The sequence below is a fragment of the Panthera leo genome, chromosome D2, assembly GCF_018350215.1.
Source record: "Panthera leo isolate Ple1 chromosome D2, P.leo_Ple1_pat1.1, whole genome shotgun sequence".
NCBI classification, from domain to species: domain Eukaryota; kingdom Metazoa; phylum Chordata; class Mammalia; order Carnivora; family Felidae; genus Panthera; species Panthera leo.
The window spans coordinates 11986330-12010837 of NC_056689.1; the positions used below are offsets into that span (position 1 = coordinate 11986330).

General features: G+C 44.2%; 1 protein-coding gene across 2 annotated transcripts in view; it reads right to left on the minus strand.

The window, feature by feature from the left end:
* ACTN2 (actinin alpha 2) overlaps positions 1-24042 on the minus strand; it is a 71984-nt gene extending 47942 nt beyond the window's left edge. Inside the window, exon 1 of one of the 2 annotated variants that reach the window (XM_042909237.1) lies at positions 23868-24042. In XM_042909237.1, the coding sequence (XP_042765171.1) occupies positions 23868-23993 (126 nt within the window). In that variant the 5' untranslated portion in view covers positions 23994-24042. The remainder of the gene's footprint in view (positions 1-23867) is intronic. The other variant, XM_042909235.1, reaches the window with a different exon arrangement.
* Between the last annotated feature and the right edge of the window lie 466 nt (positions 24043-24508).

Genomic DNA, 24508 nt, shown 5'->3' on the forward strand with positions numbered 1-24508 from the left:
ATTTACAGTTTTAATTACCACGGTCTATAGAGACCGTTCTTAATGCATTTCCAATCGTCCTCGGTTTCTCGGAAAAGCCTGCTAATTATGGAGGAGACAGAGCAACAACAGCCAGAGCAAACCCCCCATACATTTTCCCCGAAGGCTTCTTTGTGGCTTGTCTTGCTGGTTGATAGCAACGCACATCTTTAAAGTCTGTGGGAACTAAATCTTGGAGGACTAGTGTGGAATGAGGGTAGGTCCACACGGTTTTTGAGGCAGGCTCCTTGGGTCAAACCAGACTACCAAGCCAGATGTCCTTTCTTAGGAAAAACGATGCTCTATGAACTAGACAGAGTCCAACAAGGAAACAGGCCACAGTCTCCACAGGTCACAGCTCAACCCAGAAACTGCTCAGTCACAGGTGAGGTTCTCCAACCTCCTCTCCTGCTTCCTCTACCTCCCTCCTGGAGAACAGTTCATTCCCCACACCTCTACACCTAGCGATAAGTACCAATGCTTTCTGCAGCTCAAAGACAAGCATGTGAAAAAAAAATTTCAGGGCCATCCAAAGATAACCAGACAGGAAACCACAGAACCATCTACAGATGTTCCTGACTTACGATGGTCCAACTTCTAATTTTTGACTTCCTATCGGCATAAAAGCCATTCGCATTCAGTAGAAACCATACTTGGAATTTTGGATCTGTAGCTTTTCCCAGGCTTGTGCTATGTGGTAGGGTCCTCTCTTGTGACGCTGGTCAGGGACAGCAGCTCCTTGCCAGCCACAGGACCATGAGGGTAAACAACTGATACACTTACCAACATTCTGCACCCGTATACATGGCCCTTCTGTCGCTCACTTTTGGTACGGTATTCAACTACATGACAGTCAACACTCTGTTATAAAACAGGCGTGGTGTTAGAAGCTCTTGCTCAACCGCAGGCTAGCAGAAGTGTTCCGAGCACGATGAAAGTCAGCTGGGCTGAGCTATGATTTTCAGGAAGTTAGCTGTAGAGAATGCATTTTTGACTTATGGTATTTTCAACTTACAATGGGTTTATCCAAATATGACCCCATCAGAAGTCAAGGAAGATCCGTATCTCCAGAAAGGAAAGGCTGATAGTCTTTGAAGTCCTTACCACCTTCCAAAGAAGCTCACATGAAAACAAAAGGAAAAGGCGGGAAGGCAGTGGAAAGCACGGTCTCGACATGTATATTCCTGAGACAACAGGAGCAAATATCAGCATCTCTTCCCAAAAGAGAAGGAATCACCACCTGTGAGGCACCGGCCAGGATGGGCAGTCCTGGGGGCACAGACTGATCTTCCTGAATACAGGCCTGCCCTGGCCATGGCATAAAAACTCTTCAGAAACACGGTGCAAAGGAGAAGGGCCCAGAGGTGAAGGCTGTGTTCCCATGGCTTGTAGGAGGAGGTTTTCACACAGAAAGCCTGAAGGATATTCAAACTATCAGCAGTCCCTCCTCTGTTATATTCCTAAACGTAATCAAGAGGCACAGAAAATGTTCTTTAACCCCTGAAACATGGTGGCTGAGAACAATATCTGTTGAAGGAGTTTCCCAGGAGTAGCTGTTACCAAGAACTGTCGGTCCCATTCAGCGGTGGGCGAGGCCACTCCTTCTTCATGAAGAATGTACCGGCAAAGCCCCTAGTTTAAGTCCACAAGAACTATAATACTGACCACTGTCTTTCTCAAAGATGAATTCTATGCCAATCAGCACACTGTGCTAAATGACAAAAAAAAGTACTACATGAAATGCTGAGATAAGCCTGTGTTACTGAAGGCTATCCATTTGCATTTGGTTTCTTTTTCAATGAATTAAGCCTATAGACATAAACACCTATATTTTAGACTTTTCCACAGAGAAAAAGGGAAGAAGGTCTTTTAATCGAGATGTGTAATAACTATGGTCATTGACATAACACAAGTTCATATCTCTACCTGGAAGAGATTATTACCCAGATAAGGACCAAAAAAAAAAAAAAATCCACCTTGAGTCTGACACGGTTGTCTGCATAGCAATCTATTTCATGCTATCAGTTAGTTATTAATTCTTTCAGCAATTTGGTTCTAGGTGTGGCCTGCCTCTTGTAAGACTAACTGTTCAATTTACTAAACAAAAATGTGGCAAGACAACACCTATACATTTCTTTCATGCTTGTTAAACTAGCTTTAACTGATGATAATGCCATAAAATACTCATTTCAGGTCACATTTCCTGAAATGGGTACTCAGAAAAGCTTACGGGATTTTTCTGAATGAAACAGAACAGGGCCCGCTGAGGGCTGGGACATTTGGGCAGAGGCCCACAGCATGAGGCTCAGGGGGTAGAAAGGTCTTAGCTTTCAAGCCCACCAATTATGAAACAGTACTGTTGTCAGATCCAAATCAGTTTGGGGCATTGTCAAAGCGCTCTGTGACTTTGAGATTGCCGATAGCTTGCTTTCCCCAGCGAGTGGAGACGCCGGGAGGCTCGCCGTGTCCACCCTGGCCCGCATCCTGTGGGGTGGGACGAACTGGCCCCAGGTAAGCGGGGGCAGTGGGCCCCAGGAGAGGCGGAGGTCAAGCCCGGCCCAGCCTGCAGTCATGGCTCAGAACTCAGATTCTATTTCTGACTCTGACTCCATGTAACTGTTTGTCCTTCATGCCCTGACACTTTCCCAGCTACAAAAACACCGGATAATTGTCACGATCAACTCTATGAAATTGCTGAAAAAATTATCAGGAGGAGAAGAACTGTGAAAGCCAGTCAGCCAACGTTACCTACTGCACTGGTTCTGAACACACTCTCATGTACGCCTACCGGAAACCACTCTGTGGTTTAAGTTGATTTTTCTAAAAATGCTCCATTTATTTTTCTATTTACAATAATCACTTTAATGGTGTGTTCTTTTCCACTCCATAGACTCCCAATTTGCCAAGATTTCTTCTAATCACTTTCGTGTGTGTGTGTGTGTGTGTGTGTGTGTGTGTGTGTGTGTTTTAATATTTGAAAAGTAAGGGGTGGGGAGCATCTCGAAAGCTGCACAGATTTATAAAATCTCTGGTTAATGCAGGAGAGGAGGTCAGAGCTGTTCCTCTGGAGTAAACGTGATTTCAGCTTTAGTGTTTAAAAAGGAGACAGTGCCCTCACAAAGAGCAGGGAGCCCACTGACAGAGAGGGCAGAAATTCCTGCCCCTTGTGGCTTGCAGAGGCAGAACATTCTGGTTCACCACAAAGCTTCACCGTCCCCTCAGCCGAGAGAGAGATTCCAGTCCACACACCACGTGAGGACACGCGCTGGGCGATCCATACGATGGGCCACTCCAGAATCACATCAGAAATCAGCAACATAGCCTTACATTTAAATATTCAGACACATAACCATCTTGGAAAACATTTAAGGAAGTGCTGTGGACCCAGAAGTCACTCACAATATTGACTGGTCAGCATAATCATCTGATCTTGAAAAAAATCCCAAACCTTCAAGGTTGCCACACAACATCATACTCACACAACATTACAAAAAAATGTAACCAGAGAAAGAAGTATGTAAGCATTAAAGGCTTACTTGTAAGGATCCTGCCTGTGCGACAACCAATTGCAAGACGGAGCCCTAATGTTAACCAGGGACCTAAGCACACAGTGGGCAGCCCTCGGCTTACAGCTCCAAGATCCTGCTAGGTAACACAGCGTGCAACCGCTCAGGTCAGCAGTCGCTGAAGAACAGCAGCCCTAAAATCTGAAGCCTAGCTCTGTGACCGGCTCAGCATCTGGTGTGGGCAAGTCGGCTCCTCTCTCCTATGGCTTGTTTCTTCCCCTAAGGAATGCACCGTTGACCTAATTCAACGAGTTGACTGTGATGCGTGATGAATTAAAGAGAACGCAAAATATGTCACAAATGTAGAAACACAAAAGAACAGCACTCAGTGATGGCAATAATTCAGAGAGAGCTGAGGTGCTTTGGGGTTTAATTTAAAAGGGAATTAAACCATTGCATAGAAAAACAGACAGCCTACAGTCACGATCTCAGTCTACTTGAGCATAAGAGATATTCCACCTCCAATAACTAAGCATAAACAAGCTGTTGCTTAGCACAGTTCATAAACTGTTGCAGTAATACAGACAGAAAAGGGAGGCGAGAAGGTCTGGGATCCAAGAAGCCGGAAAGATGCCAGGTCTTCTTCATCTTTTCCGGATTTTCCACAAGTACTCACACCACTGGTCAGAGAACAAAGAACATCGTTAGCATCTCTTCACTTCCTCAAGGCACAAGGTGTTCAGAACATTAATTCTGGCTGATAGCAGGAAAAAATATTATGCCTGTGTAATTTTTTTTAACGTATTCCCAAGAGACAATTAATATAAAGGGCTACATTTGCATCAGGACTTGGTTCCAAATACACTAAGTATAAAGAGCCTTAAAATTTAAGTCTTGTAAGGGGCACCTGGGTGGCTCAGTCGGTGGAGTGTCCGACTTTGGCTCAGGTCACAATCTCACTGTTCACGAGTTCAAGCCCCACGTCGGGCTCTGTGCTGACAGCTCGGACCTGGAGGCTGTTTCGGATTCTGTGTCTCCCTCTCTCCCTGCCTCTGCCTGCTCCTCTCTCAAAAGTAAATAAACATTTAAAAAGTTTTTAAAAATTAACTCTTATAAAAAGGCAAATCCTTGAAATAAAGATGAGTCACTTTCCCTCTAAAAAAAAAAAAAAAAAGGCAAATCCCATTTCATCCCATTGCAAATGGCAGACACACACTGATTTCTCAGACTTTCATATGCCTGCAAGCCGACACCAAAACGACCACAGTAATCCTGTCTTACTCACCTCTGTATCACCCACAGAACCCAACACCCAGCAGGCATACCTGGATTCACACAGAGAGGACTAGCACTTATTTGAATTTTCAACACTTGAAATGGTGACAATTCCAGTCATAAATAAGCTGGAAGCTCAACAGTACCAAACACTGCTTTTTTTTTTAATGTTTATTTATTTTGAGAGAGAGAAAGAGCAAGCAGGGGAGGGGCAGAGAGAGAAAGGGAGAGAGAATCCCAAGAAGGTTCTGTGCCTGACTCAGGGCTGGAACTCACCAACCATAAGATCATGACCTGAGCTGATATCAAGAGTCAGGCGCTTAACCGACTGAGCCACCCAGGTGTCCCCAAAATACTGTTTTTAACTTGAATCCCAGGGATACTCAGAAATACAAATTTAATTACTCAAAGACACAGTAAGTGGGGAAAAAAGAAGAAGTCTTTTTCCACTGATGATTCACTGCCTCCCCCCCAAATTCCGTCAGCAAGCAGCGTTCGGGGGTCTCTTCTACCCAAAGTTAGGATGTCTGGCAATCTCAAATTGGGGGGTAGGGTAGCCTACGAACAACTCAAGGGGGGCTGTCACTATCAGAGTCCTTAAAGGACCTGGTGGGAAAGCAGAAAAAATACTGTCAGAAATACCTGACGTGGGACACCACGTAAAAAAAATAGTTACAAACAGAGAGGGAGGGAGGCAAACCGTAAGGGACTCTTAAATACAGAGATCAGACTGAGGGTTGATGGGGGGTCGGGGGAGAGGGGAAAATGGGGGATGGGCATTGAGGAGGGCACTTGTTGGGAGGAGCACTGGGTGTCGTATGTAAGTGATGAATCAGGGGAATCTACCCCCAAAACCAAGAGCAACTGTATACACTGTATACTAGCCATCTGGACAATAAATTATATTAAAAAAATTAAAATAAAATAAAATGCTGGTGTAAGTGATACACTTATAAGCGGGGGTCTTTGCTCTGTGCTCCTGACAGGTGCCTGGAGCATGCTAACACTCAGTATTTGCTCAATAGGATCTCATTTGCCAGACTTTCTGGGACAATTAGTAAAGACGAAAGCAGTCAGATTTTTTTTTTTTTTTTTTTTTTTTTTTTTTTGCTGAAAAAATAAAAAAGACTGAGGAGTTTAAAATCTGTTATCTGTTCAAGTTCCAGGTTTTTAAAAAATTATCGTGTCAAACTTCATTACGGAATCCTTAAATGTTAAAAGAGACTCTGTAACCTTGCCAAAAAAAGAAGGAAAAAAAAAAAAAACCCTTGTAAAAAAATAAAAGACAACCTCATGGCTGAGGGTATCCGAAAATAGAATCAGGCTAATGGATGATCCTTTAAGTGGGTAGGTTAAAGATGGCTCTCCCAGCACTTGGAAAGATAGTTCCACCCATGTCTGGTTTTCATCAGAAATTCTGAACCGTGCATTTTGGGCTTCAGTCACCAGGCTCCTAAGACTGACTTCCATTTAGGTCCTGGGCTGTTCAGAATACAGAAAGAAAGGTTCTGTAAAGCCCTAAGGCTGCTAACAGGAAAAAAAAAAATGGTTTTTAGGTTTTTTCACAAAGCCAAATCTAGCCCAGACTGATTCCGGCTTGAGGAATGGCCTCTCCAGTATGTGGACTCTCCTCCACAACTTCCAGAAAAGGACGGGACAGATTAAAGTTATGAATTTGGAAAGGGGTAAGGACAGCTAATCAGGCTACTTTGTATCGGGAAAAGTCTAGGCTTCAATAGGAAACCTGTGCCTTGTCTACAGCACCCCATCTATGCTATTGTCCAACTCCTAAATCATAGATAAAGGAGAGCAATCAAATAATTCTTGCCTATAGACAAGAAAGGCATTCTGTTCTGTACAGGGACCATCCTCCTTCCTCCCATAGAAAAACGTCTCCTGCCCTGTGGACGTTCATCTCGCTATTCCTAACCTATAAATGTGCCTCTTCTTTGGATTTTCTCTTGAACTGCTCGTTAACTCCTCTTCATTTTTCTTTAATGAGTTAAATAACATCTTTAACATGCATTCACTTCTATGTTTGTGTGAGAGTCACGCTTTTTACCTTTATTTGAGAATTGTCTTTTCATACTTCAGGCTTTAGGGTCCATTTTCTAAAGACAGGTCAACCCTCAAACACGCTAAAATATTCGTTATTCCGATCAAAATGTTATTGATTTCAGTGAAGACAAGAATGATCTGCGGAATCGAAGTCTATCATTTGCTGATCTTAAGTGACGGTATGCTTCCCTTGTCCTGTGAAAATGACAACTGTCCTAAGTCTCAGCTTACTGGATTCCTCTTCCATGTCAAAGCCTCCATTTAAAGTCTAATACGTGTCCCCATGTTCCCTCTCATACGAATCACCATAAATAATACTAAATTTGGGTTGAATTACTTAGCACGTTTCCCTGTTTCATAAAGATCTTACATTTATCTAGAAGCTAAAGTATTTCCATCTGTTAATTTCCTCCCTGCTCAAGAAAATTTCCCACAAACATTTTATCACCACTTACAGGAGTCTTTATTACTCATGCTCTTGATTTTCACTTCTCAGCTCCACTTACTCATCTCTAAATTCCTATTATCGGCAAAGTACGTAAAGTAACAAGCAAGAACATCAGACACGTCTCTGCTCCACCGATTCCCCGTGTTTTGAAACCAAAAAAAAAATTGTTTTGAATTTTTTGGAAACAAAATTTTTATATAAAAATTTATAAAACTTATTTTTAAAACCTTTTATTTAAAAAAACCCCTAGCTCTTCTAAAGGACCGTTAGTAAATGATCTTGGTGAAACTCCCCCGTTGTAACTGTTGAACGGAAAAAGGCAGAGGTTAGAAATACGCAGATTCTACCCAAACTATTCGAGGGCTGGAAGCATATGTTAAACTAATCAGATCAAGTATCTTCAATATCAAAGTCTCAGTCATTCTTGCTCTAAAAGGTTTTTTGTTTTTTAAATAAAGGAGGTGGGGGTAAGCTCAAAGAACCACATGAAAGCTCTCAGGTGCCTGGTCAGCCAAGACAGAGCAATTCCCGGGCCAGGAGCCTGACTTAGCCACTGGCTGGGAGTTCTCTGGGGTCACACCTGCCTCCCCCAAGCTGGCATGAGCTATGTGGAGAATTCCTTTGAGGACTTTCTGGTAAGCAAGCATCTACAGCTCCCAACAAACAGCCTTACATATGATTGATCCTGAGCTATGCTTCCCAAAATAACTTGTTCCCTTGCAGCCTGGGTAATTATGGGCAAGATGTGGCTCAGTGACAGGGCAAACCCAACTGTTGCTTGGTTTTAGGCAACAGCAACGTTTATTATACTTTTATTATTCTGTTCCTGAGGATGAATGCAAGGCTTTTCTTTAGAAAAGCAAACTGATGTTTCCCTCCTCAGCCCATCCGGGGAACTGAAGAAACAGTTCACCATAATGTTACTACTTTCAGGGACCCAAATAAATGGCTGCCTCATAAGGGATTACAGCGCTCATTTAGAACGAAACAGCTCTCCGTAAGACACCACATGCTCTGCATTGGTGTTTTGGGCCAGAGCGCAATCCTAAACCAGAAATAGTCCCCATCAGGTACGTCTACAGGATTCCTCTCCACACGGGGAAACCTCTGGTTAGCAGAAGGGGTAAAAACAGGGGAGCCGGCCATTTCCAAGGTTCCTGCTCACTCCGTCCTGAGGGAACCAGGCTCCGATTTCCTCCTTCAAAAAGTTCCTGCCTAGGGCTCATGCTGAGTGGACAGTGTTCACAAAAATATACGATGAAGCCTTCGTATCGTGAGCCATTTCAGACAATCACATACTATGATACAAAATTCATAAACATATGCTTCCATACTATAGCATAAAGTGTTCTAGTAGACGATATGGCAAAATGTTAACACCAGTTTTCTCTAGATTGTGACTTTTAAAAATTTCTTATCCATATTTTCTGTAGGGAACGTGTATGACTTATGCAGAAATGTATCTTAAAAAAGTAACTCGGGGAAGTATACGCAACGTGTTAGCCTAGATTCTTTGGTCTTCATCCTGGTTATCTGTAATTACGTTAAGCTAGCTTTACTTCATTAATCCTCCATATTTCTCCCTGAAAAAGAAAAACGACCTAAATTGGATATAATTAAGCAACCCCAGATTTCTGAAGTTAGCCAATGGAGGGCGCCTCCAGGATTTTTTTTTCAAGTTTCACATTAAAATCCCTATTTCGACATCACATTTCAAAACCCTAATGGAGAAGGTACACACTGTCCAAGTTCTAGGATCGCAGAACAGAAATCCTTTGGAGTCCATAATATCCAGTTACCCAGAATGCCAGTTACAGCAATACAACCCACTGTCACACACCAGGTATTTCTGACAGGATTTTTCCGGCCTCCCTACCAAGTCCTTAAAGGACTCCACCAGTGACAGCCCCACCTGTGTCTGACTATAGAAACACGGGGAATTTTTACAGTAAGCATGATTTTATCACACAGTAAATGTCCTTATTAGCATTGCTGCACTCCCAGAGTTTACATATATAAATATATATATACATATATATATATATACATATATATATATATATATATGTTTTCAAATATAAATATAAATACATAAAACTTAAATTGTCTGAAGAACAAAGCTAGATAGAATTTGACTTTGGTGACCGCGCTACCTATTTAAATAACGTGTGACCCTTCGTTTTTCAGACTCGCAAAATAAGCATTCTTAAAGCACAGCACATATTAACGTCAAACTGTCTGAAGTGTGAATCTACACAGTATTGATGAAACCATAAAGATAACATATCAAATACCAAAAGCACATGGTGGCATGCATTTCAGAGGGGAGCCTGACCCACCGTGGGGGGTCGGTGGCCCCGTGTCCCTCCACACACAGGGCTCCACCCCCATGGCTCTCTGCAAGGCTTGGCCTTCTAAAAGATACATGAATTAAAAGATTTGGAAATTACTAGACTCTGGTATTTAAATCTGTTCAAAACGTAAGAAATCTCACTTCGCCAATATCTGCATTTTTTAAAGTTCAGAAATAAACCCGTATTTTGAGAAAAGGCATTGCTATCCTATATATACATTACTTGGGTCTCAACATTATTTTAATGTTCTGAGGTTGCTACGTGTATGTCCTCGGAACACAGGGACCACAGAGTCTGCATCTAGCCTGGACCACTTCTGAGAGTCCAAGGAAACGCGGTTATTGCTACAGCCCCCAGTGGGACCTTTCTGGGCAGACTTGGATGTAGGCTTCCTACCTCTCACTCCGCCTTTTCGTCATATCCCTTCCTGAAGAACAGAGGCCCTGAGAAATGAACACCACGTCATACACCTTAAATTTATACAGTGTTGTTATGTTTTTTAAAGTTGTACTGTATTTATTTTAATTTTATTTTTTATTTTTTTAAATTTACATCCAAATTAGTTAGCATACAGTGCAACAATTTCAGGAGTAGATTCTTTAGTGCCCCTTACCCATTTAGCCCATCCCCCTCCAGTAACCCTCAGTTTGTTCTCCATATTTATGGGAGTCTCTTCTGTTTTGTCCCCCTGCCTGTTTTTATATTATTTTTGCCTCCCTTCCCTTATGTTCATCTGTTTTCTCTTAAAGTCCTCATATGAGTGAAGTCATATGATTTTTGTCTTTCTCTGATTAATTTCACTTAGCATAATACCCTCCAGTTCCATCCACGTAGTTGCAAATGGCAAGATTTCGTTCTTTTTGATTGCTGAGTAATACTCCATTGTATATATATATACCACATCTTCTTTATCCATTCATCCATCGATGGACATTTGGGCTCCTTCCATACTTTGGCTATTGTTGATAGTGCTGCTATAAACATGGGGGTGCATGTGTCCCTTCGAAACAGCACACCTGTATCCCTTGGATAAATACCCAGTAGTGCAATTGTTGGGTCATAGGGTAGTTCCATTTTTAATTTTTTGAGGAACCTCCATACTGTTTTCCAGAGTGGCTGCACCAGCTTGCATTCCCATGTTATGTTAATTATATCTCAGTAAAGCTGGGGGGGGATATAAAATAAATAAAAGTGAGTTTTTGCACAGAGTGAGGTAGCCTGGGACTTGGCATGCATGCGGCCACCCTCCCCCCCCCCCCCTCACTTCCAGGACTCCCCTAGATATGCACACATGTAAGCAGGCAAGGGCCTGATCTAGGTCTAAATAAAATCCCCGGAAGCAGTCTTGGCAAGACTGCCCCTAAAAATAACCTTTCCCCAAGAACCCTTTAAATGTCTCTTCTCTCCTTCCTCCGGCTGTACTCTGGGGGTGGTGGAGGAAATAAAGACACAGATGTATCAAATTCAGCATCCTCAGACACCTTCCCCACCTCCTGTCTCTGATCCAAGCTCACCGTCCAACGCGGTGAAAGCAGAGGTCATACGAACTAAGAGGGAACTAGACCAATAACCCTGCAAGAGGTTATAGGGTCACTTTATCAGATCAGTTTGCAGCAGGAGGCGAGAGAGACTCCTTACACACAGCACACACCCTATCGGCACAGACACACGGGCACAAACTCGTAGCAGTGAACCATTCACATTTACAGGATGCTAAGAGGCTTTGCCTCTGCCCAAAACGCCTCACACCATGCCAGCCTCTCCTCTTGTCAGCCTGAAATCTATGCTGAGGGTTCTTCCTGGAATTAGACAACGGGATTATCATCCTAGAAAGGTTACCTTTAAAATGCGGGTGATGTCTGGAAAGGCAGGTCTTGGGAATCTTTCATTTAAAGGAAGAAGGTGAGGGGCGTCTGGGTGGCGCAGTCGGTTAAGTGTCCAACTTGGTTTCGGCTCAGGCCATGATCTCACGGTTCATGGGTTCAAACCCCACATCAGTCTCCATGCTGAAAAGTGCGAAGCCTGCTTGGGATTCTCTGTCTTCCTCTCTCTCTGCCCCGCTCCCCCTCACTCTCTCTGTCCCTCAAAATAAATAAACTTAAAAAAAAAAAAAAGATTAAAGGGGGCAGGTGACAAATGGCCTCCTTCAAAGTTCTGCTTTGTGCTGAATCTTTCAAAAATTTTTTACGGAATAAAACACTGGTTGAGCATAAAAACTGTTTCCCTTTTAGAGGTGGACATCCCTGGTAACCATTTCACAATGTATGCATATATCAAAACATCCGGTACACTTTAAATATCTGTAATTTTTATCTGTCAATCAATTACACCTCCATAAAGCTGGGGGGAAAAAGAATCAGACATCCCCTATCCACGAAACAGGTTTTCCTTGGCCAGTTGGCAGTTGGGTTCAGAAGGATTCACTATGTTCTGCATTCTCCCTGGTTTTGTGTATGTTTGAAACTTTCCATAATGTGAAGTTAAAGAAAAGCAGAATTCTTTTAATTTTTTTTAAATTAATCTTTTTTTTTTTTTTTTTTTTTTTTTGAGAGAGAGAGAGAGAACAAGCCAGGAAGGGGCAAAGAGAGGAGAGAATCCCAAGCAGGCTCCCCACTGTCAGCATAGAGCCCAATACAGGGCTCAAACTCAAACTGAGATAATGACCTGAGCCTAAACCAAGAGTCAGATGCTTAACCAACTGAGCCACCCAGGAGCCCCAGCAATTTTTTTTTAATATAAAGAGAGTCCTTGGCACTGCGACGTCACAGTGTTTATGCTGAATCTTGGTGGGACCCAAATCTTAGAGAGCGTTCCTGCACTAAGACAGCACGCCTGCACGGGGAGAACTGATCTGTGCTCTTGCCTCCTGGAGTCTCGTTGGCTGGTTCCAAAAGAGAGCTGACTCGAGTTCTTAGGCATCATGAACTCTGGCTTCTTTTGGAACTGAGTCAGACCAGCAGTTAACTCCAAAGGGATGCCCTTAATGGCGAATCCTACTAAACTCCATCTGAGAGGGTTTTGTTAGCTTTCCCTGTGGTGCCTTTTCTCCTCCTGTAGGTACCTCTGTTGGACGAAGCAACTGCTACACAGCCTGACCTGGAGAAAAACCCTTGAATGACAGTATTTACCATGCCCTAAAACTCAGTTCTCTCATTTCATCAGACACTCCCAGTTGAACACATTGTGGAACGAAAAATTCACAGGCACACACAGCCTTCCACAAACGCAACAGGTTATTGGTAAGTGAGAAATTAGGAATACAGAATCCCAGAATTCTACTCAGAGTTGTAGGTGATAAGTCTGAGTACAAAGCAATTGAAAAACCCCAGAAAACGATTAGTAGTTCAAAGCACAGCCTTCAGAGTCAAGCAGCATGGCTCTAAAACTCAGCTCCGTCCCTGGTGGACCAGAATATGCCATAAAATAGCAGCATCTCTGCATTTGATAAAGCTCTCATTGTGAGACAGGACTGTATCTTTGTAATCTAGAATTCTGTGTGTGTTTTCTGGCTACACTTCCCCACCCTCAACAACCCTTGGACAAGTCACTTAACCTGGCTGAAAAAAAGGAGAATAATAATACTCCATTCTCAAGGTTGTTGTGAAGATTTAATAAAATAATATCTATGGTTAAAACAGTGCCTAGTAATTCTCAATAAATAACTGCTCTGCCCTGCACAGTGCATAGTTTGGGATACTAAGGATAACAGACCAAATCCCTTCCCCACCCTTTTTCTTAATCTTTCACATACTAAAGTATCACTTTTACTGTCTTGGAATTCTTTTTGTTTTGGTGTTATACTGAAAACAAATTTTTCTTGTAAATATTCTTCTGTTTCAAAATTTAACAGAATAGATCAAAGTATGCAATAAAATAATCAGCCACTTCCTATTTCATAAATTTCCAATAATAGGATAGAAATTACACAGTTTGCAAAATGTAAAATGCATGCCTTGCCTTTTTCCAACAAATCTCTCCCCACATCCCAGCCCAATCTGACGCTCACCCTCTCACCCCTGCCTCCTCTCAAAAGTGCGTTTGTTTCAAAATAGAAAAATATTATCCTCTGTGGGTGACCTCTAAACTGATTACAATTCTGAATACATCTGTCATCATTTTCTTGACCAACACTCTCCCAACCCCAAATACTAATAATATTTTCTAAAATCCTCAAGACCAAATATCTAAATGAGGGCAACAATTCATTCTACTCCCTTAATTATATAAATGATAACATAGAAAAAAAGGAAAGCTATCTGGGGGTTAAATTCTACATTTAGTAGAAGATGAAACAAATTCTACTGTCTTCAGCAATCCTCGTGACATTTTAGTATAGTCTTCCTCAGGAAAGCCTACCACTGGCCATTTCAACTGCAGTAAGCGTTTCATGCCACAGACCTGAGCACATCACCATAAATAATTTCTTACAGCTTTTCACCTCCTTTGAAAGCATAACTCAGCTCATCGGCTAAAAGATATCCCATCCCACGGTGCCAAATCCCTGCGTTTCTCTTCCAGCAACTAAATCAATTCAAATGCCACATTCAGACTGGCGAAGCTCCATTGGAATACCAAGGTGAGATTTCTCCAGGAAGAAAATCAAAGACGTTGTGACAGTTCGAGTTGTTCCAAGTCCTCTGATGTGTCCCCATCTTCATGCAGAGGAGCAATGCTCCCAGGTGCAGGCAATGACACTGCTTCCTCTACAGCCTTCTTTTTTTTTTTTTTTTTAATGTTTATTTATTTTTTGAGAGAGAGAAAGACAGAGTGTGAGTCGGGGAGGGGCAGAGAGAGAGGGAGACACAGAATCCAAAGCAGGCTCCAGGCTCTGAGCTATCAGCACAGAGCCCAACGCGGGGCTCAAACCCACAAACCATGAGATCGTGACCTGAGCTAAAGTCGGATACTTAACCGATTGAGCCACCCAGGTACCCCCCATCTAGAGTCCTCTTGTCTTCTCTGGATTTCTCCCATGTTCCCCTCCCCATAGTTTCAACCATTGCCTATGAGCAGATAACTGCTACACCTAAACCTCCAGGCTTGACCTTTCTCCTTGATATTTCCATTGAATATCAAGCTCTTGATCCAAAGCTCCCATTTTTACCTTCTATGAAACCCAACGATCCCTTTACTTCCGTAAATGAACACCAAAGGCATTAGAGATAAGGCTAGAAATGATTAGAATTCAGTTTTATGGTTTGGCTATTGCATGGTATTGGTCAAGGATCTCAAATACAACGGGACATAGTGGTAACATAGTTTTACTGGGTTGAACAGAAGAAACTGCAATTTTTGGAAGTCGAAGTGGTCAATATTGAGAATTTCATACGTTCATCCTAATACGTGTAAAATACCTCAAAATTCTAATAAAGAGCAATGACATTACGTAACTTCTAAATAATTATTTTCATGGAGCAATGGCTCAGTAGGTTAAACGTCCAACTCTTGGCTCAGGTCATGATCTCATGGTTCATGAGATCGAGCTCCGTGTCAAGCTCTGTGCTGACAGCCTGGAGGCTGCTTGGGATTCTCTCTCTCCCTCTCTCATGCTCTCTCTCACTCTCTCAAAATAAATAAATAAACTTTAATAAATAAATATTACTTTCACATCTTATTTGACTATCATGAAATAACTTAAAGATTCCTTATGACTGTAAAAGGTAGGATTTCTTGGTTGGCCAGTCTCAATTATAATTGTCTATGTAAGACTCAATCACAGGTTCATATTCAGTATAGGTCTCATTTGCCCCAAATAAGTGTATATTCACCTCTTTGTCCATTTGGTCCTCATGATCACTAAAAAAGGAGATTTTTCCAAGACAGCATGCCTTTTAATGAAAAGGTTGTCACAGATACTATTAAGAATCTATTTGTAATGTATAACGATTCCTGGGGGTTATAACTAACAAATTTACCTGCTGGCAAAAAGAAACAAACAAAGCAAGACAACCCAAAGTCATGCTAACGTCTTAGTCATGAACTTGGCCTGTCCTTTCCAGGACACATATATTCTTCAGAATCACCCACGTCTATTCTCTCTTATCCAGTTCTACTGGGAAGTACAGCACATTTTCCAAAAAAATTGGTTTTACCACAAAAACACACACTTAAATTATACTTATCTGAATCATAAGTGAATTTGTAATTTTCTTTATTAAGTGGGTAAAGATTTTCAATCTGGAAAATAAAACTGGTCATTTCAAATCAAATTTAGGTTACCAGAAACTTTGTTCATTAAGATGGTGACACATTATAATTTAAATAAATCTGCATGTATGAAAGTTTAATTCCAAAAATCTCTAAATTCCAATTATTTTTAAATTAAGCAGCTTGTCTTTGAAGGCTCAATCTTAGACTAAGGATTAAGTCAGACAACTCCATCATGTTGAGGACTTGAGAAAAACACTTTAAGAAAAATTTTTTTTTAACATTTATTTTTGAGAGACGGAGCACGAACGGGGGAGGGGCAGAAGGAGAGAGGGAGACACAGAATCTGAAGCAGGCTCCAGGCTCTGAGCTGTCAGCACAGAGCCCCATGCAGGGCTTGAACTCATGAACTGTGAGATCATGACCTGAGCCGAAGTCGGATGCTTAACTGACTAAGTCACCCAGGCGCTCCAAGAAAATATTTTTTAAAAGCACTAGACAGTAAGCATGATTTGGAGTTAATACATATATAGCTCAAGGAGTTATAAAGACTGCAAAACTAGGTTGTTAATTATTACACTTAAAAATTTTAATTGTACTAAATGCCTTTTGGAAATAGAACTCATAACTTTTTTCATTCCACAAATGAGTTCAGAGTCTGAGCAGGCTCAGTGCAGGGCTCCGGGAACCAGAGAGTGTCTGCCCACAGCCCTCAGAGGGAGACCAAAACACTACCAGGTGACCCATGTTCTAGAAGGCTAGCCTCCTGGAGGAGGGGCCTGATGGAGGAGGAACTCCAGAATGAGCAGAGGACATAGGGGCTGGGCATAAGGCAAAGGGGTGAATACCACTCTGTGGGGTTGGACCTTGAACCTGTGGGGGAGAAATGGAATAGTAGACAGAGGCTAGGTGAGACCTGGCCTCACAAACCACTGCATGGGGTCCAAATTCTCTCCTGATGGCAATTAAAAAAAAACACAGAGGAACTTTAAGCAGGAAATACCATGACCAGGCTTGTGTTCTATAAAGATCATTCCTGCCAGGATCATGGAGAAAAGCCTGCAGAGAAGCATGAGCTATGGGAGGGTGACAGCACAGGAGGCCACCACCCTAATCCAGGCAGGAAACACAGAAGCTCTGAAGACCTTAACGTATATAACAGGAGGAAGGGGCAGGGTCCAGAGGACTTCAGCAGATGGGCTCCACCAGAGTTGACAGGGAGGGAGGCACCAAGGATAACTCCCAGAATCCCGCTTGGGTGACACGGAGGAAGATGTTTCCATTCACCGCGACAGGAAACCACCCAGGTGGGACATTCGGGAAATATTCTCTCCTTTCTTTCACCAGCCTAGTGGAATGGGGTGTCCTTCCTGTGCGCTTCGCACTGACCTTTCTGTCTCTTGAACTGGGCTGTAAGTTCCTTAAGGCCTAAGGTGGTGTCAACTCAATTCTCTATCCCTGGACACGAAAAATGTCCAACGAATGAAAGAAAGAAAGACCGTGCCTGTGGTCCGTTTAGATTTTGCTCTTCAGTAGGGCTGCAGGTAAAAAAAAAACCAAAAAAGCAAAGAACGTTTCCGATCTGGAAAATTGCAGGGAGGGGGACAGGTGCGTGCCCCCAGATGTGCGTTTGTGTAGAAAATGTTCCCCCCAGACTTCTTTGGAAAGACCAATCCCTTGCGCTCAAGATTTTCCTTCCTTTGGAATTTGTCTAGCACAGCAGTTAGCAAACGTTCCCCCTAATCTTTGCTCTCTGTTCTTTCTGGAAGAATTAGTACCGTTCCCAGGGAAACAGCGGTACAATTCTGACTGTCCTCCAACGTATTCCGTACCGACTCCTCTGCTCATCATGGTGGCTCCCCCGCCCACTCGGGGACTGTGCCTTTTCTGTAGGTGTCTCCCAGCTGCAGCCACTGACTGCAGCTTTCTGACAGCTTTCTGAAGCCACGTTCATTAAGTTTCCCAGCTAAGAATTATATCCGTCCTCCCACACCCTTGTAGAATCTTCTTTTGAGTTCAAGTTTCTTCCCTGGTGAACTTGGCTGAAGGCGTGGGGCCCCAGCGTCTCGGGGAGGGTCTGAAGACAAAAAGTGACTTTTCTGCCTTACCACTCGAACCAAGTGTGTATTTAGAACAACCGTCCCTCCGGGGTCAGAGGTGTGTTGGTGCTCATACTAGATTCTGCCTTTCCACGCCTACCCATCGGCATCCTTCTCTGGACATCAGGGGCCCCTTAGAACTCCAGCCCTCCCTTCAAGTGATGGATGGCCTCGGGAACACATGACTTGTCCCACAGCCCCGGAGCTCACCCCCCTGCCCTGGATGACATGTCCTGTAAATATGCCACTTTCTATCTCCCGGCAGGTAAACCGATTCTCCTCATCAGTTTGCTTGTTCCTTGTCAATACCACGGTCTTGACTTTCCAGTCCAGGAGCTCTGACGGCGGGATCATGTCTGCTTAACTGGATTTATACAGCAGCCTCCCGTGGAACAGCACAGGGCCATTTAATACTTTTATAATCCCTCCTGACCACTCTCAAATTGATGCCTTCCTCACCATTTCTCCTACCAGCCCCTAGATCTAAACCTGGCCACTCTACCCTGCGGGTCCCATCTCAGGCTTCTGCCTGGGTCTCCTGGCCTCAGGTCCTCCTGCATCCGATTCATTCCGCAAACAGTCGGCTTCTTCAAGCACGGCCCCTTGGACTCCATCACCTGCAGCCTGGGTCCCCTGTAAGCTGGCCCTCTCTCTCTTCTCTCTGAAGTTCAACCTGCATCCTGAGCTTTAGCTAAGCCTGTCTCTTCCTTCTCCCTCAAGCACATCAGAAGCAGCAGACGCATCCAAGAATATGGAGCTGGGTGTCCTAGGCTGGCCACATTGGCCACTTTCTCCTTTCAGGCTCTCACTCTCTAAGCTTGTTCCCTTAGCCCTTTGTCAGAGGGTGGTGACGGGGGTCCAGGAAATAAAAGGGTGAGGGTGCTTTCATAGCACGAAAGGGTGACTGGCCACTCAGCTGATATTTAGTTACTACTTAAATTATGGCCTGGCCCAAGTCCTACTCCTTTACAAAGCTACTTCCTCATTATTCTCACCCACGATGACTTTCCTGATTTGACCTCCCATAATTTTTGTTCTTTACACAACGAGCGCTGGCACTTAATGTTAAACAACGTCTTATTTTCTAAGTTCAAGTGTGTAAATCCATTCTTTTTAAAAGTACACCAAGGGGCGCCTGGGTGGCTCAGTTGGTTAAGCGTCCGACTTTGGCTCAGGTCATGATCTTGTGGTCTGTGAGTTCGAGCCCCGAGTCAGGCTCTGTGCTGACAGCTCAGAGCCTGGAGCCTGCTTCGGATTCTTTGTCTCCCTCTCTCTTTGCCCCTCCCTTACACCCTCATTCTCTCTCAAAATAAACGAATAAACTTAAAAAAAATGTATATCAGGGGAGGGGGATGATGGGAAGTTAGTGTTTAGTGGGCACAGAGTTTCAGTTTGGGATGCTGGAAAAGTTCAGATGGATGGGGATGATGGCTGCATGGCCATGTGAATGTATTAATGTCACTGAATCGTACCCCTAAAAATGGTTAAGGGGCGCCTGAGTCGCTTAGTCAGTTAAGTGACCAACTTTAGCTCAGGTCGTGACCTCATGGTTTGTGACTTTGAGCCCCATGTCAGGCTCTGTGCTGACAGCTCAGAGCCTGGAGCCTGCTTTGGATTCTGTCTCTCTCTATCTCTCTCTCTCTCTCTCTCTGCTCCTCCCCCGTGTGTGCTCTGTCTCTTTCTGTCTCCCTCTCTCAAAAATAAACACTAAAAAAAATTTTAATGGTTAAAATGGTAAATTTTATATATATTTCTCCGCAATAAAAAAAACAAAAGTACAGCAAAGTCACTAAGGAACAAATCTGTGCTCTGTTGTCCCCCAGCAGTCCAAGTGCAGACCTACTGCACAGCTAACCACCATTACACCAGTTGCTAAAACAAATATTTGCCACATGAAGGTAATAACATTTGAACATGTATAGTGTCTAAAGCCCCTTCAACGTAAACTGATTTAACCCCTGGATCTTGAAAAGCATGACGAGGTGAGAAAGGTCCCACGTATCTTTATTTTCTAGATAAAGAAACAGAAACTTGAAGGTTTAGGGACTTGATCGCGGTCAGAGAGTACCAGGGAGCGCTGGGATTCCTCTAGGTCTCATCAATCTGAGAAAGTTCACAAGCGTTTCATCAACCGTTCACCTTGTTGGAACACACAGTGCCTTTTCTCCAGGGAAATATTCAGGCAGAGGCAGACTGCAACATGCAGCGGGGAACAGCTTCACCTTGTGCCCTTAACCAGCAGCTGCTCTCCTCAGAACACAGAACTCTCAGGTCCCTGGGCTCTCTGTTTAACCTGGACCCTGTGGGCAGCTGCTCCCACACGTGTCTGTCCATGCTGCCTGAGCTGACACGGCGACACTTTGGCCTGGATGGCAGACTTGCTCCAGGATGAACCGTGAATCGGACCCTCTAAATGACAGACATGCAAAACAACTTGACTTTCTCTCCAGAATGATTAAAACCAGTGAGAGTTCCGAATACAGAATAAATGAACCACTCTCTTATTCTCCCAACGACTGGTACAAAAGTTTATCCGTCCTCTAGCCATAAACAAATTAAGGATGTAGGGACCCTTTATACTTCAAAACACATAGTCATTTCCTTAAAAGGCCTGTGCGAGGCTCCCAGAGTGAAGGACAGTGCCCCAAGCTCACAGAGATAGCACACATATTCAGCATTGCTGTTCTCACAAGTCACCTCCTGATTAGGCTTCCGTTGAACTGAAGGTTGAATGTGTTCCTTGGTTCCAAGAGAAGCTTGCTTCTAAATACCAAAGCTCTAGGAGTTTCAAAAGTCCACTGAAGACAGCCTAACTTACATGAATATGTATATCCCTACCCCTGTTACTAAACACCCCTGAAAGAGAAAGGGAGCCCTTCGAAATGCCTGCACATACTTCTGCTAAATTCAGTGTCTTCTGAATTGCCTCTTTTTGGAAAAAACACTACACTTCCTCAAAAAAATTGAAAATGGAACTACCACATGGTCCAGAAATTTCATTTCTGGGTATAAAACCAGCAAAATTGAAAGCAGGGTCATGAAAAGGTATTTGTACACCCCTGTTTATACCAGCATTATTCACAATAGACAAAAGCGGTCCAAGTGTCCACCTGCGGATAAATAAACAAAACGTGGAAGATACATACAGCGGAATATCAGTCAGCCTTAAAAAGGAAGGAAATTCTGACACAGCCCGTAACACGGGTGGACCTTGTGAACACTATGCTAAGTGAAATGAGCCAGACTCAAAAGAACAAATACCGTTATGATTCTACCTATATGAGGTCCCTAGCGGAGTTAAATTCTTAGAGACAGAAAGTAGACCAGTGGTTGCCAGGGGCTGGGGAGAGGGGAGAATGCAAACTTATTCTTTAATGGGTATCCAGAGTTTAGTCTTGGAAGATGAAAAGAGTTCAGAAGATTGGTTGCATAACACAACAATGTGGGTATTCTTAACTCCGATGAACTGCACACTGAAACGTGCTTAAGATGGTCAATTTTATATGTTTCTTACCAAAATTTGTAAAAATCATCAAAAAAAAAAAAAAAGAAAGAAAGAAAGAAAGAAAGAAAGAAAGAAAGAAAGAAAGAAAGAAACAAGCACTCTACTTTTGTTAAGTCCTTCTGTACCAAAGAATTCCACACCAGGGAGCAAGGATTACCACAGCCCATGAGACTCTCTGAACCGTGGATATAATTAGGCACCGCATCCATTATAACGCCACAGACGTCATCGTGTGTTACCAGCATCTGTTGACAGATCTCATACCCAGCATATCACTGAAATGGCAAGTGTGGAGAAGGTAGCCCACAATAGAAACAATGGCATTTTACCCTTGTCCCGTTCCAACAGTTTGTCTCATACGACATAAATAGAGGCCACTGCTCTGGCTACACTGAGCTCACAGCTCGATATTATTTTATTGACCTGAGTAGGTTCTATACCAAAAGTAGAAACAGAGTTCTCTTCTGGATCTGTTCAGACCTGTGTCCTAATGCAGTGGATTCCCCACTCACACCCGCAAGATCTGTGTGTGAGCTCAGATTTAGCTTAAAAATAAAAATAAAAATAAATTCTCACTTTAAACTTAGCATTCTTTTGAATTGGGAACAGGAAGTATAATAATGTATGTCAAGGGCTATCCAATTATCATATTATATTCATGCAGGTATCCCAAACTTAAAACAAAAATTACAACAATGCCATTGTATCAAAAAAATATTGTGAATGCATTAAAAAAAATATGACAGGAGATATATGTCAATGTGGCTTTTGGAAACTGACATCAGCTCTATCCAAAACTAAAAAACAAAAGCAGAAACCACTGTGATCAGACTATTATTCCTAAAAATGATGGGCAGACTATCTGCCCAATTCCTTAGCTATTTACTGTTTCCCATACAAAAAAAAAAAAAAAAAAAAAAAAAAAAAACATGACCATGAAAATGTACCAATCAAAACTTTGGGGAAATTTTTTAAAGAGAAACACTCACGCTAAAAATTAAAGTCACTTTTGCACTTCTGTTTGACCACGCATCACCTAGTCCAGATGACACGTTCATAATCCATGTGTTTTCCCTCACAGTGTCATTTAAAAATTGTAGAAGATTTGAAATTTTATTTTCCTTTACATTTATCACTTCCAATTCTCTGGCTTCCAAGAAAGTGGGGATAGTGGAAGTCTTAGGAAACTAACGTGGAGGGTGAAATGTAGCCAAATTTGAGGTTTAAAGTAGTAACAGTAAACGTATTTTACCAGAGAGGGTAGACAACCAAAGAGGAATCTTGATATAAGAACAATGCTTGGCTATTTGACAAGTATCCAAATAGGGAGAGATCGTTCCAGGAGAGATCCTTCGCTAACACTGCTCACTGGGAGAGAAAGTACAGATGTACGTGTTTCCCACGGTCGTACACTAATTCACCAAGTAACACAGCACACTCACTCACAGTGGCAGCTACATTTCCTATGCACGCATATGGTCAACAGAGGTTATTCACGTCAAAGCAGGTCCTTAGAAGGGAAATCCACTTTGCTCCACCCCCAGAAAAATAGGGGAGGCGGGAGTGTAGGGCACTTTGCTTTTGTCATGACACTGTCATCATAAAGTTGGGTTCGCAGGTCTGCGATGGCATGCCTGACCCCACCAGGCTCTGTGCCCAGTCAAACAGGAGGTGGGTTTAGCCTCCTGGTGAACATTCTCTACGTGTTCCAGCCAAGGGGATCAAGAAGAAACCTTGAAATAGTGGAATATTCCACTGGGCCCCCAGAGCGCCAACCAAGTTGGGCAGGGAGCTTTCAGAGTTGGCTGACTCCCTCGTCCCTGTGTGCTTACCTCAATGAACCACAAATAGAGCGTGAAATAATTATTACTTCATTGGTGAATGTCTAGTGTCCATACAGCATCCCTCTCTTAGGAGCCCCAAACACTTAAGAAATGATTTGCAAATCTACTCTTCGGGCAGCCCTGTGACTATCCCGTTGACGCTGATGTTCACTTGACATTTTCATTTGAGGAGAGATGGGCTGGGGGCAAGTGAACACAGTGGTGCAGGTTAGTATAACTCTTGCGGCGAAGGTCACAGACGCCAGGGGTCAGGAGCAGACCGACCTGAGACTTTCAGGTTCTGGTCTGACACTGGTTAAAGCAGAAACACACACACTGTTCCCCCTTTAACGTTTTTCGTTTTGTGACTCTTCAGTTACTTACACACGCGCGCGCACAGACACACACGCACACGCGCGCGCGCGCACACACGCAGGGCGCCCGGGTTCGTGCCCGTCCCTGGACGTGTTCTCCTTCCTCACGGGGCACGCGGGCTACGATGACACGGGACAACACAACACCTCCACCGCGCGCCCACTCGCAGGTGCACGCAGTGGGCGAGCCCGCGGGGGGACCGGGACACACAGACGCGCGGGCCAAGCCCGCAGACGGCGGGCACGGGGCCCTTGCTGACCTTCCTCTGCTGCTTCTCCCAGGCCGGGTCGAGGAGCAGGTCGCGGTCCCACTCCTCCTCCTGGATCATGTACTCGTCATCTTCGTAGACGTAGTTGTACTGCACGCCGGGCTCTATCTGGTTCATGGCGCTCGGGGGGCCGGGGCTGCGGCGGGGCGCGCACGGACTGACGGACGGACTGACGGACGGGCGGGCGGGCGGAGACGCGGCGGGGCCGGCGGGCGCGCGGAGCTCGGCAGAGGCGCGGGCGGCGGACTGGCGGGCGCGGGGTGACCTTCGCGCGGCTCCTCTCGGGGCGGCACGCCTAGACGCTGGGTCGCGGGCGAAACACCAGCTCGAGCCGCGAGCAGCTGCCGCGCCGCTTAATACCCGCGCCGCCCGTCACGTGGCCGCCGGGCCGCGCCCCCGCCCCGCCCTCCGCCCGCCCCCGCCTCTGCCCCCGCCCCCGCTGCGCCGAGCACGTGCTGGCGGGCTGGGACGCGGGGCGGCTGGGGGTCCCCGATCGCGCGGCTGCAGCAAACCTCCTTGGCCGCGAGCGGAGCCTGCATGCACCAGCCCACGCCTCCCACTTACCCTTCTGCCTCGCGGCGGGCTCGGTTGCGGGCGCCCGAGCCGGTTACGGGGCGGAGGGGAGGAGGGGT